The 13,888-nt window shown below is 38.0% G+C and overlaps 1 protein-coding gene across 3 annotated transcripts in view; it reads left to right on the top strand.

The window, feature by feature from the left end:
- Positions 1-13,888, top strand: part of larp1b (La ribonucleoprotein 1B) — a 57,184-nt gene that overhangs the window by 31,638 nt on the left and 11,658 nt on the right. Inside the window, exons 4-11 of one of the 3 annotated variants that reach the window (XM_053632370.1) lie at positions 2,035-2,248; positions 5,070-5,186; positions 5,983-6,145; positions 9,315-9,459; positions 9,850-10,024; positions 10,759-11,000; positions 11,570-11,632; positions 13,427-13,783. In XM_053632370.1, the coding sequence (XP_053488345.1) occupies positions 2,035-2,248; positions 5,070-5,186; positions 5,983-6,145; positions 9,315-9,459; positions 9,850-10,024; positions 10,759-11,000; positions 11,570-11,632; positions 13,427-13,783 (1,476 nt within the window). Of the gene's footprint in view, positions 1-2,031; positions 2,249-5,069; positions 5,187-5,982; positions 6,146-9,314; positions 9,460-9,849; positions 10,025-10,758; positions 11,001-11,569; positions 11,633-13,426; positions 13,784-13,888 lie in introns of all 3 variants that reach the window. The other 2 variants (XM_053632369.1, XM_053632371.1) reach the window with 2 other exon arrangements.

The raw sequence follows: 13,888 nt of genomic DNA, 5'->3' as shown, positions 1-13,888 counted from the left end.
GCATTACACGAGTTCATGCCACTTAATTGAGACTTAACAACATGTCCGGAACAGCTGTGTCTATATCACATTCTTCCTCAATTACACGAGAGCTGTTACTCCATAGAGAACTGTAGTGGTTTTTAACACGCTCTAGGACTGCTTTGAGCTGTGTTTCATGACATACCATCATTTCACACTTGGGCTTTATTGAGTGCTATGTTCAAATGGTGGGTAAATGTTAGCCTTTAACCGTAGCCCCAAGAAAAGCACTTGATTGATTGCTATTAAAAGCATTGATGGATTATTAAGAAGATCCTTTTTTAAATTTACAGGGTAGCGTCTGAACGCCATCTGGTTTTGCTGTGGAGTCCTATTGGTTCTGACATGTTCAAATAACAATGACATATTTTATTTATATAGTGCTTTTCTCTGAATAGATGCCTACAATGGGTAAAATACAAATTTGTACATTGCCCTCCAGAAATGTCATGAAACTGAGCAAAAATGAATGTTTGAAATGAATTAGTAGTATGTTGAGATCAAACATACAGACAGGCATATATATATATATATATATATATATATATATATATATATATATATATATATATATATATATATATATATATATATATATGAGGGAGAGAGGTAGGTAGATAGATATATGTGGAGATAGTGGTAGTAAAAGGTGTGTGATTAAATGTTTGAAATCGGTGTTGTAGACAAAAATCTAATTGTGCCAACATATTTATTTATGTCATTAGAAAACTAACATTTTATTTACTAAAAAATATATTTTTAAACAGATGACTTGGAGCGAAATATCCCGAAAAATTAAAATTAACATATTTGTGATGCCTTCCTTGGAGAGAGTAACAGCATTGAGTCTCTTCCCGTAATACCTAATTAAGTTACGAGATAATTGATCTACTTTTCTATGCAAAATATTTCAAGTTGCTTTACTTTCTTAGGATTGTTATATGTGGAATTCCTTCTTCAATTTAGATCACAGGTTGTCAGTAGGGTTCAAATACAGAGGATGAGATGGTCATTGCAATTGAAAGAATTACTGACTTTGAGTGTCCTTAACCATTTCCGAGTTGATTTGGAAGCATGTTTGGCATATTATCTGGTTGAAAGCTCCTATGGCTAAGTCTGAACCTCGTGGCAGAGGCAACCAGAACCACTGGCCACAGAATAAGCCCCAAAGCATCAATGATTCAGTGATCCACAATGTTACAATGGGGTATCAGGTGCTTTTAATTGTATGCAATCCACTGTTTGTTTGTGTCCCCCCCCCCCCCCCCCCCCAAACATCCGATGGTGTTTATATGACATCTGACCGCAACACACAGTGCCAGTTGTATTTCTAATGGCATTTGGTGAAATTCAGGCTGTGAACTTATTGTGATTTTGTGAGATGGTCCCAGGATGGGCTTGATAATAATTGATTAAACATCAGTTATTATCAAAGAGGACAGACAGCAAGTGTGAAAAAAATAATTATTAATATTTTTAAAACTGATGTATAAATTTGCCAGCAAGCTGCTTTCCCTGTAGCCGTTCTGTTATCATAATTATCTGTTATATCATAATTAATGGTAGCTTTGTATTGTAACAGATCAGTTCGAAGAATCGGTATCATGTCATGCCGAAGGTCAGGTTTACATCCCAAGTTATAGCCACATTACTTAAACGCTTGTGTATTTTTATATCCATTACCTAATTAGTGCTGGTCAACAGCCATCTGCCATCCCATTTTCTTTTTTTTTTTTGTTTTTTTTTTTTTTTGGTTTAAGTTCTTTAGTAATGGATGTCAAATGGATTTTACATGTGTGCAACTTCATATTTATACCCTAGGGTAACAGGACATGGTTAAAGGCAACAACAGAGTTCCTGGGAACTGAGAGCAAATGCATAATCACATTTTGTTTGCATGTTTAAAAAAATGAAAGGCACAATGAAAAAGCACAAGTTCTGACTGTAGTGACGTGGTTAACTCTAGTGATTGGTAATTGATTGGTTCCATCCATCACTCTATTCCTCCAGCAGCAGCAGAACGCACTGAATGCACAGGGTCAGAAAGTCCCAGCCGGGCGGAGAGAGGGAAGGAGGGAGCGCGGAGGAGAGAAGAGAGAGAAGGAGAGCGGTAGTGACGGGAGCGACAGTAAAGAGAACAGGGAGGCACAGCAGGAGACGCATCTAACCACCGAGCTGGAGAAGGAGGCGGGCAAAGACACTCAGAGCAGTGTCCCCCGCAGGAGAGGTGAGACTCGCACCTACACTCATGTACCCATGCTGTCCTGTGAAGTATATGAGAGTTTCTAGTATATTGTGTATAAAGTGTAGTGCCATAATGTATTATACGACAGTGTCGGTGAGTTCTTGATTCCTATTGGTCAGAAGGTGAACATTATTTTTGGATAACAGCACGGCTCTGACAGAAGTTCCGGCTGTAACATGAAAGATATGTTAATATTAATGCGCTCATTCAAATCCATTATTTTTTCTAAAGTAACAGCTTGTACATATGGGCTTGTAGAGCAAATGCGCCACGTAATCTAAGACTAATAATAAACGGCTTTAAAACGGCGTCGTTTAACAAAGTAAAACTTCTAATTGTTGATGTGGTGATGTTTTTTTTGTTAGGAGACCTTTATGGAAGGAGTCTGGCATTTAAGTGGTGGTACTGCTTTGCGAAGTTTATTAGCACAGGAAAGTCACAGAGAACTTGATGCTTTCTGGTTTCTCGGTAAAATGACAAGCTGCGTTTTTAGAGAGAAAGAAAGAGAAAAATGAGTGAGGCTGGTGAGGGATCAACTGTTTATCGCAGCTATAGTAAGTGAGAACAGGAACTAACGTTAAACTCGGACAGCCACGGCATTATTTCGAGTCATAAACCATTAAAATGTGCAGTGTTGCATACATTAAAAAATTAAACTTTGTAATTATTGGCAGATTGCTGTGGTTTAAGCAGAAGAACACTGTGATGCCCCCAGAGTGCAGTAAATTGGTCTGTCATGTGTTCTTCCTATTACAGCAACTCTGACATTAGTGTCAGATGCCGTGAAGAAGTCTGTAACCTGCAAACTTTACAAAGTGGAGCTTGTGTAGCACAGAAGCATGACATCGATGCACGAGCACAAACTTATGTTTATATCCAATATGCTCCAGCGTGTGCATGGGCTTGGGGAAACTGGTGCGAGTTGCTTCAAAGATTTAGTTTGATTGAAACTGTATTAATATTTTTGGTTAAAATGCAAGCAGTGGCCGCATTTTAAAATACTCTGCATTTAGACCATGTATGTAAGTAAGGAATAGGGAGAAGACAATTGAGAAATGTGCGCGTATTTCTATTTTATTGAAAATAAACTATAGTATAATTGGAAAAGGCAGAGATCTTGATTACTCTAATTAGGCACTTGTAGTAATACAGCAATTCGAGTCCATTGCTGATGCTAGCACCAAGTCTTTTATCAGTAGGCTTTATTCTTCAAAGCACTCATTTAGGGTTTCATAAGGATAATGAAAAAATGTCAGCTGTTCATCTGAGTCACTAATAGCTATAAAAGTATAACAAAATCTCCAGTTGAGAAACTGTTCACTGGTAGTGTTGATGTAAAAAACACAATAATTATTACAACAATTTTTTTAATTCTTATCTTAAAACTTGTTTTAAAATTTGAATGATTATTTTGATATACCCAGTGAAATGTTTATTATTAACTGTTCTGTATTATACTTTATTATTTTGTATATTTACTCAGTTTCAATGTTCCATTTTTAATTATATCATCATTACACTTAATTGGCTCAGAGCATTATACTGTTGTGAATAATAATTTAATGTTCGTTATTTGTTGCACTTGCTGTATTGCTGGAACTCTGCATTATGTAAATATTTAGGAACTGACTCGGCTTCTCTGTCTAGATTTAACGTTTCTGTGTTTATTCAAGAAAAGTTTAGTATGCCTTGCAGTAAACAAGAATCAAGTGCAAGTGCAAGGTTAAGGTTATTTTGGGAGTCTGAAAATGTTATTATTTTATTTCTCTTTTATTTAGCCAGGAAAGTACCATTTGGATACAAGATCTCTCCTTCCAGGGACTTCTGGTTGGTTTGGTAGTTTGGTTAGGCCTATTTTGCCCCTCATTTAATTTATTAGCCTTAATTAAATATTCAGTACGGAACTATTATACACACAGTGTAGTTTTTCTGCTTGGTGCTTTTAACCCGGGCATTTTTATGTAATCGTTAATCATCATAAGTGGGACTCTTCACCATTATATGTGGGGGAATAAACAATAGAATTTTATTTTAATGTTAATTTTGTGAAGTAACCGATCCAAACAAACACCATGAGGAAAAACATCAGCTCTTTTTTAAGTAAGCCAGGGTAAATCCATAAGACCGTCATAATTGTTGATGCTAAATTTAGTATTTTTATGGACTTTTTATTTGATTTCGTGAGCTTTTTCATTCTTGATCTGGACATGACTCAATGTCAGGGGGTTTATCTTCTGTTCTGGATTTAAATATAACGCTTTGTTTTATTCAGTGTCATTGAATTAGATTATTGACTGTAGGGTTTTGCATACCTGGTGTCGGGAAGATACACTACAGCTGTGATGAGAACAAGGAGCATGAGGACTGTATTTGAAACCATTTGTACTGACGTATGAATAACAGTTAAAATTTCTCCTAGCCCTGCATTTAACTCTGGATTCTGTTTATTTCGGTATTGATCTTTCGAGGGTGAAGGCATGGAGAGCTTCTGTCTCTATATTTGAGGCTGTGCTGGTGGGCAGAGGGGGATGTGACGGGTATCATGTTGCATCAAACTGTGGAGCAGAGTTTTAGGGTTAGGTCGTGCTGTTGAGGAAGCCGTCTGTACTGGTGTGACCAAAATGTACACTTAACAGACAAGAGAATGCTTTTATCTTTCAGTTTCTGAGCTAAATGTCTTTAATCTTCTGTTCCGGTCTGAATGGAGGGGTTTGTTAGGCATTGATGTTCTTTGTGTTGTAGTTTGTGGTGTTTATTTCAGCTCTTCTTTCTGTACGCATGTTTGTGTGTGCTGTTTGTGCAGGCTTCAGGAGGGATTTCAACGATGAGACGTCAAGCGTTCGCAGCGAGGGGAGCAGTGTCCGTGGCGGCCTCCGGGGACGGGGCAAAAGTCGTGGCAGGGGCAGAGGTCGCGGCCGAGGTAACCACGTGGCCAATGCGGCAAAGACTATATACGGAGTCCTTACTAGACTACAACATAAATGCATGGGGGTTTTATAGGTGATTACAAGTTCTACACAAGTAGATAAGTATACAATTTTAGTCTTCTTAAAATTCTGTTAGAAGTTCGGACTACTCTACAAGTGCAAAGAACTGGGTACTGAACTCTGGTTTCTAAAAGGCACTGACTTTATCATGTCATATACTCTCAAACATGGTCTGTTTGACAAAATAGAAAGCATAAATCATATTCATTTGCAACTATAATAATTTTGTTTTGCTTGTATAACTATGTTTAAAAAAAAAAAGAAAGAAAGGTTTTTGTCTCAGTGGAAAAAAATGTACCTCCGACGAACGTTAGTTCTTTGCAAACATGTAGTGCACAGAAAGATAAGCACACAAACGTGTGGCAGAAAAAAAAAAACGGTCCACAGTCTAGGAAGTGTGTACTTCCTAGAACTAAATGCAGCATAAGTCATTTTATAATCTGTGCAAAAAAAAAAAAAAAAAAACCCCTGCAAACATCCTCTTTTCACACACCTGTGTAAAAGCGCAAATGGCACAACCACAAAAGACAACAACAACAAAAAAAGATTAAAATTAGCCCCGTTTCTGAAAGATATATGCTCATGTAGCACAACGATTTGCAGAAAAGTAACATTTTTCTTGAGATTGTACCTTAAAAAAGTGAAAGGTTTAAAGGTATGAAAAGAACATGTTACTCGCTGTATATGTAGTTTATTAATGGTTAATCATTTTAAATCTGCATCCCCCAGGACGTTTTGACTACTCCCACAGTTATCGGGAATCTTATGCCGATGGTGCCACCGTGCCGCCGGAGTACGGGGCCAACATGATGTATTTCTATGACGACGGGAACCGGGTACAGATGTACACCATCGAAGAGAGTCTGCTCAAGGAGTACATCAAGCGCCAGATGTAAATTTACCTCTTGCTGTCTTTATCTCCAAACTGTCATTTAACTTCTGCAGTGCCCTGGTATTACATTTAAAACCCGAAGGACTGTACCACAGACTTACACTGTGGCACATATTTTAACGGTAGTGGTGTGTTAAAAAATAGCCACCAGTAGGTGGTGCTCTGATTGCATCAGGAAGGGGAAAGGCAGCCAGCGCATGGCTATGGTCAGGTGTGTGTGTGTGTGTGTGTGTGTGTGTGTCTGTCCGTGTCCGTACTATATTTAGCATTTCTGACTAAGGTGGAATTGTAAATGATCTGGGGATGAAACCCAGGGCCTGTGTATATCTGTGTGTGTGTGTGTGTGTGTGTGTGTGTCCGAACATGTATTTTTGTGACTCAGAATGTGAGAGTAAGAGACAGGAAATGTGTGCATAAACGTGTGTGTATGTAAGCATTAATATGTAAGGTAATATAGTAAATGGGCTGAAAATGGGAGTTCAGGACTTTTCCCAGTTCATAATCTCCTGTGTACATTTGTCTGTCAGTATGTGAGATTCTGTGCATGTTTCTACTTAAGAGTGTGTGTGGGTTCTGTAATGTTATTGAGTAAGCTCAGTCATGCTTGCTGCACTGTCTACTGAAGCCCCTCAGGGAGCACACACCACACACTGGTCTGGAATCAGGTCTCACTGTTACTTACATAATTGTGGTTTAAAGGGCTGGTCCAGGGTCAGCGGGGAGTGAAGCTGTGGTCAGAGCTGCTCCTAAACTGTGGCCAAGGTCACGTATGAGGCGAGGGGGAGAGGGACAGCCACGCGAGAGAACTGGAAGAGAGGGGAAAAAGGACAAAAAAATAACATGAAACAAGCCATCTTGTTTTATGAGATCTCGTACTACGTTTAAATTCACCCAGAACTTGATTCGAAGGTTATATTGTTTATAATAAAATCCTTGTTGTGATGCAAAAGCTCTGAAGTGACAGGATTAGATAGGATTATTAAACTGATTGTTGAGCGTTATTTGCATCTGTAGTATGTAAATGTAATATTATGAATGATAAAAGTAACAGTAGTTTATTTATATTTAAGAGCAAATCAATTATGCACATTTCAAAACAGGAAGCAGGAGTAGTCCAAAGGGTGTATTTTAGAAAATAGAGAAAATGAGCTGTACAGTTTGTGTTTGTGCAGCAACACGCATGACATAGGGTGGGTGTTGATGTACTCCAGCCGATGTCTGTCCATCCATCCATCCATCTACATACATCTCTACCTATCTATCTATTTGTTTAGTTTGTGCAGTAATAGATATTCCCCAGGGTATCCATCTATCTATCTGTATATGTATCAAATTATGTCTATCTTATATCTCTAGCTTTCTATATCTATCCATCCCTCCATCCACCTATCTATCTATCGATCGATAGATAGACATAAACAAAATGATTAGGTCTTGTATACACTTGCCTTACTCATTTTATCAATGAAATTTTCACTTTCTTGGGGAAATATCACTGCAGTGACCATCTTCACATGTTAATTAGTGTTAATCTAACTTCATTAGAGAACTGGTCTATGAACTTTTGGAGCATTTTTGCACACATTGTGCTCTACACAGCTCTGCTGCCATGAAATGATTCATCCTCCAAGTGGGTGTGTGACATGCCTGCTAAATTTAGCCATGTAAATGTGTTGGAATGTTGGGTGGAGATCCTGAAGATTCTCCCAAAAAGCTGCCTGTCCTGTCTGACTTATTACGTTCAATTTTTGCAACTTTTCAAGTAAAATAACCATTTCTAGTGGTCTCCATCAGAAATGGTTGATTTAGAAAAATATGTTGCAAAAGTACCGAATGTCAGTTCTATGCTATTTCAGGTTTAGTTTTGTTCAGTCCTGACTAGCTCAGATTTTTATTGAGATCTGCACGTGGCAAGACACCTGCAGTGACAATTCCAGCACTTTTGTCTGTGTCCTTGATTCATAAACAGCATTGTTTATAGAATTTGTCGAGATTTTAAACCAAGTTACATTCACAACTTTTTAGGATCAGATTTTTCTAGTCATCATTTGAATAATGTGGATAAATAAATGTTAACCATCTCAGGTAGGATTGTTTTTCTCAACGCTCACCTCATTGCAAGAGTCCCTGTTAGTCATCCTCAGAGGCTCCACCCATAGACCAAAGTGTGATATTTCCTGTGCACTTTTCTGACCACAAGCTTCAGAAGCTTGAACTTTGCAATTTGATTGGGTCTCTGCACTTCCCGATTTGTGCTGGCTTCAAACAAACTAACAAATGTTTACGGAATCTCATCTTTAAAATGTAGTAAAGAGGCTGTGGGAGGAAAGGCTCACAAGATTAAGTACTTTCTCTGCAGTGTGCCAGTTAGTTATCCAGTTTTTAACACTGGTATCAGTCAGGCAGGTTTGAGCCTGAGAATAATAAACAGTGTAGTCTAGTCTACTAGCCTCTGGGACTGGGTGTGAAGTAGGCAAGTTTTTGCAGGGCTATTTGTTGCCTAATTTTACATGTGCAAATCAAATGGTATAACATTGACCAGCACTGGCACCTTAGCTCTTTGGCATCTACTATAAACACAGCTGAGTTTAAGCCATCATTTATTGAACGTGAATACAACATTTTACTCGGTTGCTAATTAGTCTTTAAGTATGCATTACTTGTGCATGAGATGTAAGCTGAAATCCTATAAATTCAAATATACATAAATCTTTGGTCCATTTGCTTTATTTTTCCCCCCGAATATTTGTGATATCAAGTATTTTATTCAAATGGTAACCACACAGACCTCTAAAACACATTGTGTTAAGCTTTAACCAGTAACAACCGTGCCTTGCATAAATATTCACCACATTGGGCTTAATGTAACGATGAAACGTAGGTAAAAGTGCAAATGATTTTTTTATTTAGTTAGTCTTTATTTTTAACAAATTAGTTGTATGTACTTGCCTAATTAGGCATTTTTCATATATATATATATATATTTGCTCATGTCATTCAATAAATATGACAAAATAATAGTGTTATCAACTAGACTTGTCTTATTTTAAACTCTCATTATAAACTTTGCATTGCACTGTGCATTATCCAGTATGCTGTATTATCTGGGATTTGTTTATTTTATTTAATTAATGAATTAAAATTTTGCTTTATTTCATTGTTTTTGAAGCGAGTACTACTTCAGCCTGCGCAACCTGGAGCGGGATTTCTTCTTGAGGAGAAAGATGGATGCCAAGGGCTTCCTGCCCATCTCTCTCATCGCCGGCTTCCGCCGCATCCAAGCCCTCACCACCGATGTCAGTCTCATCATGGAGGTAACCTTTGACCCTGAAACGTCAAAATCCAAATCTCTGACCTTTTGAAAAATAAAGACCATTATCAATTATAACTGCTTTCAGTAAGAATTGTTAGGATCTATAGAAACAGTGTTGGAAAATTATGATGTCATCCAGGAGAGGTTGACTGACATTCACTAGGAATAATAAAAAATAAAAAGAGTGCACTTGCGGCAGTGAAGAAGGCTTATGAGTTCCTTATGATGTACTAATTGACAAATTAAAAGTCCTGCTGCTTCAGCCTGAGTGTGAACCTTCCTCTGCTTCATTTATCACATGCATTTGATAGAGTTTGATTAATAGCTTTCTAATTGTGTGTGTGTGTGTGTGTGTGTGTGTGTGTGTGTGTGTGTGTGTGTGTGTTTTCAGGCAGTGAAAAGCAGTGATGTAGTGGAGCTGGTCGATGAGCAGATTCGGAGAAAGGATGATCCAGAGCACTGGCCGATCCCTGGGCCGCCCGCCAACTCCTCACACACGGACTTCAGCCAACTCATTCACTGTCCTGAGTTTATCCCGGGACAAACCTTCACCTCTCTCACTGCAGGTACTGCTTTTCTGGTGGTACTAGTAGGGCTGATATTTATATTCCTATAATCACAGCAGATTTCTGTAGTAATTAGCATATTTATATAATGCTGCTTTAGTCGATCAATCTGTTATCTTTATAACAATCTAATAATCAATATGCTTTAATAATAATCAACATGCCTAGTGCTTTCCTAATCAGTTCATCAGATGTATAATGCTTCTGTAATTATTAAATCATTCAAATACAACTAGTCATTAGGATACCATATACAGTAGCAAACATTTTTAATCTAGTAGTCTATGGTGTTTTTATTAATAAGTAGTATAGTATAGTTCTTTTTTTTACTGAAATACAATCATTTTGAATAACGTTTTAAATTTTATCATGCACATGGCTTCTTCAGTAATAGCAGTCCTCACAGTAATGTAGAATTAAGTCTGGTAATAGACACGCCCATGCTCTTCATTATTACTGTTATTTAGTTGAGTTTGATGTGTGACTCTGACATGAGCCTCCATGCTTTGACGTCTCAGCCTTGCCTCCTGTATTAATTTCAGCAAATTACATGCTCGATATAAGGAAAAAAACCCACAGTGATCAGATTTACCTGCTCTTACACACCTCATTAAACTCTTTATGTGCTTACCAAGTCTTCTGTAACTTGAAGCTTGCGTGTTGCTGTAGAGATACTGTGCGGTGTAGAACACAGTACAAAACACCACAGCCAACCACTTCCTCCGCCTTTTCAGTGTCCACTTCCCCGGCCAATCAAACCGCAGACGAGCCTCCTCCTGCTACAAACGGCCAATTAAACGACAACTCCGACACCGGCACCAAACCGCACTCTGAGAAGTCGTCCACGGTTCAGTCGAAAAGTGTGTCCAGCTCGGATGAAAGGACCGCTGAGGGGCTGTCCAGCAGCACGGCTGATCCGGAGAGCCAGTGGGTTCAGGTGGAGAAACGGCACAGGAACGCGTCTGGGAAAAACAAGGTAAAGGTCTGAAGACACACACACACACACACACACACACCGACAGAACAAAGTAAAGCTCTTATTCTGTTTTTTTATTCTTCAGACTTCATTACGAGTCAGATTCAAGAGATAAATTTAATTACATTTTGTGAGAAATAAGCTTTCTCGTATAATGGTTTTCAGCTTACTGCTTGTATTGTATAAATTTAAATTGTACTGAATGTAACTTGCAAAGGAATGGCATTTGATAAAGCTATTCCTATGCTTATCATGCTCCAACAATTAGGAAATAACATAGTATTCATTTTAGCTTTTAAATTAAACTATACTTAGCAAATTAATAAATTAAATCATTAGCAAGGGATTTACTGTCTGTACAACAACTATTTTCATTTACCATGTTCGACCATTATGTGCCAACTTTTGTAATTATGAACTCATTTCAGTCATTTTACTCTTCCGTTTTGACTTGTTCTTTGCTAAATCGGTCACCGTATTTCTGTTTCTCGCTTCTTGTTTTTTTCCCCCCTGCGCTTTCTTCATTTCTCTTTTCATTTCACTGCTCCCTCTCTCCTATGCTTTCGCAGCCATCTGAAACACTTCATCCCCACCTTCTTCCTTCCTCTAATTCTGAGCCTTCCCTCTTAACAGTTGAGTATCCTCAATTAATTTTTTTTTTTCTTCCTTCATTTCATTTTTATTCTCGGTTTCATTAGTATTCTGTTTTGGAAACATTCTTTCTTTTCTTTCGATAGAATATGCCTCAATCACCTGATCTCTAAAGCTGGACACTGCATGGTAGATTTATGATTCAAGAACATTTTCTTATATGTACAAACCTTTTGTACAGTGAAATTCTTAGTTTGCACGTTGTCATGGATGCTGTAATAGATTTTTGAGAGAAAAAAAGATAATATTTGGGAATATATACTAATATAATATAATGTTTAACCGAGACACTGTGGCTGCAGATGGGTGATATGATCATATAATGTCAACATTGTGATAAATTGTCATACATATAGTACCAGCCAAAAGTTATAAAACGTCAGATTGATGCCTTTTTCATTGCTTTAAAGACATTTTGATAAAAGCTCATGATTAAAATGTAAATCGGAAAGTTAATGCCCATGTATAAGTTTATTTCTGATTAAGAATGTATTTTTTTTTTTTTTTTTTTTTTTTAAACTTAAAGCCAATAGTTTTCATGTCGAACTCAGGAGAGGTGGTGAGGAGCTTGGCATGTTTGTGTACTTTAAGAAAATCCTCCTGGATGACGCTCCTCATGAAACTGGTTGATAAATGCCAAAAGCGAAAAATGCGACAAAAATTTTTAAAAGTTTTTTTAAAATCACTTTTCTTAGTCACTTCCATATGTCGTATTTCATAGTGGGTTTTTTTTCATGAATTTTAAAATAAGTACTTCTTGTTACTTCTAGTAACAGTAACAAGTAGTTGAATAGACATTAAATAAATATTTTTGTGCACAGTGTTTTATTGTTCGTCCTTCCTGAATGAATGAAGACACAATTACTAACACGTTTGTCTCACTGGTGCACTAAAATTTTGTGATTATACAGTTGCAGTCAAAATGATTCAACCCCCACTGCAAATCAGGTTTATTGTCAATTTGTCAATTGTTTATTGACTTTCAGTTATTTGTAATGAACAAATCAAACAAAAGCAATTGAAATAGTTCAACACAACGAACGCTTCAAGTGGTTTCCCCAAATTCAACTGAAAATGCAACTTATCATGACTTCTCAAAAGTTTCAAAATTATTCAACCCCTTCATGGCAAGCATCTTTAGTACTTAGTAGAGCACCCTTTTGCTGTTATGACCTGCTGCAAATGAGATGCAGAGCTTCTGGCAGTGTTCCTGAGGAATCTTAGCCCGGTCCTCATGAGCAATGTCCTCCAGTTCAGTAATATTCTGGGGTTTGTGTGCTAGAACCGCCTTCTTCAAATCCCACCGGAGATTTTCTATGGGGTTCAAGTCAGGTGACTGTGATGGCCCTGTAGAATCTTCTAGGACTTCTTCTGCAACCAAGCCTTGGTGACAATAAACCTGATTTGCAATGGGGGTTGAATAATTTTGATTGCAACTGTATCATGTATTAGGTAAATATCTTTAAAATATTATGATATTTGTGCAGTATTGCCCGCCTACTGTCTGTTTCTTCATCTCCTTCCTGTATTGACCTTTTTGAAAAAAATAAAACGTTTTTACTGTATTTATTTTACCTGTATTTACTATTCACACTCTTACTTTTTATTGACTGATGATGATATCCATTCTAAGATTAGTGCTGATCAGAGCAAATCCCGAGAGTACCCTTTACATTTGAATACATTTGAATGTTTTGACCGAAGGAAAACAAAAATTAGCTAAAAGTTTGGCTTGAATCGTTCTATTCATGTAGGAAATGTTATTCTTTGCTCAGGAACGCTCAACGTCGGCCCCGGCAAATCCACCACCTGAGGCTGACCAGGAAGAACTCGACTTCCTGTTTGACGAAGAGCTGGAGCAACTCGCGGCACCTCGCAAGAACACTTTCACCGATTGGTCAGACGACGACTCCGATGGCGAGCTGGATGACAGCGACGTGAACAAGATCCTGATCGTCACACAGACGCCACCGCACTTGCGCAAGCACCCGGGCGGCGACCGCACAGGCAACCACGTCTCCCGCGCCAAAATCACCGCCGAGCTCGCCAAGGCCATCAACGACGGCCTCTACTACTACGAGCAGGACCTGTGGACGGGGGATGAGAATCAGCTGGATGGTACCAACGTTAAGGTAAGTAATGTTAAGGGAAAGTATTGTACTGTGAATCGGATTCAGGTGTGGTGTAAAATATGAAGAAGTCGATTGTCGTTTTTCTTTAGTTCATTTCAAGTAAAA

Source organism: Ictalurus furcatus, chromosome 9, assembly GCF_023375685.1.
Source record: "Ictalurus furcatus strain D&B chromosome 9, Billie_1.0, whole genome shotgun sequence".
Taxonomy (NCBI): domain Eukaryota; kingdom Metazoa; phylum Chordata; class Actinopteri; order Siluriformes; family Ictaluridae; genus Ictalurus; species Ictalurus furcatus.
The sequence above is the reverse complement of the archived record's forward strand: the minus strand, read 5'-3'. Positions and strand labels throughout refer to the sequence as shown.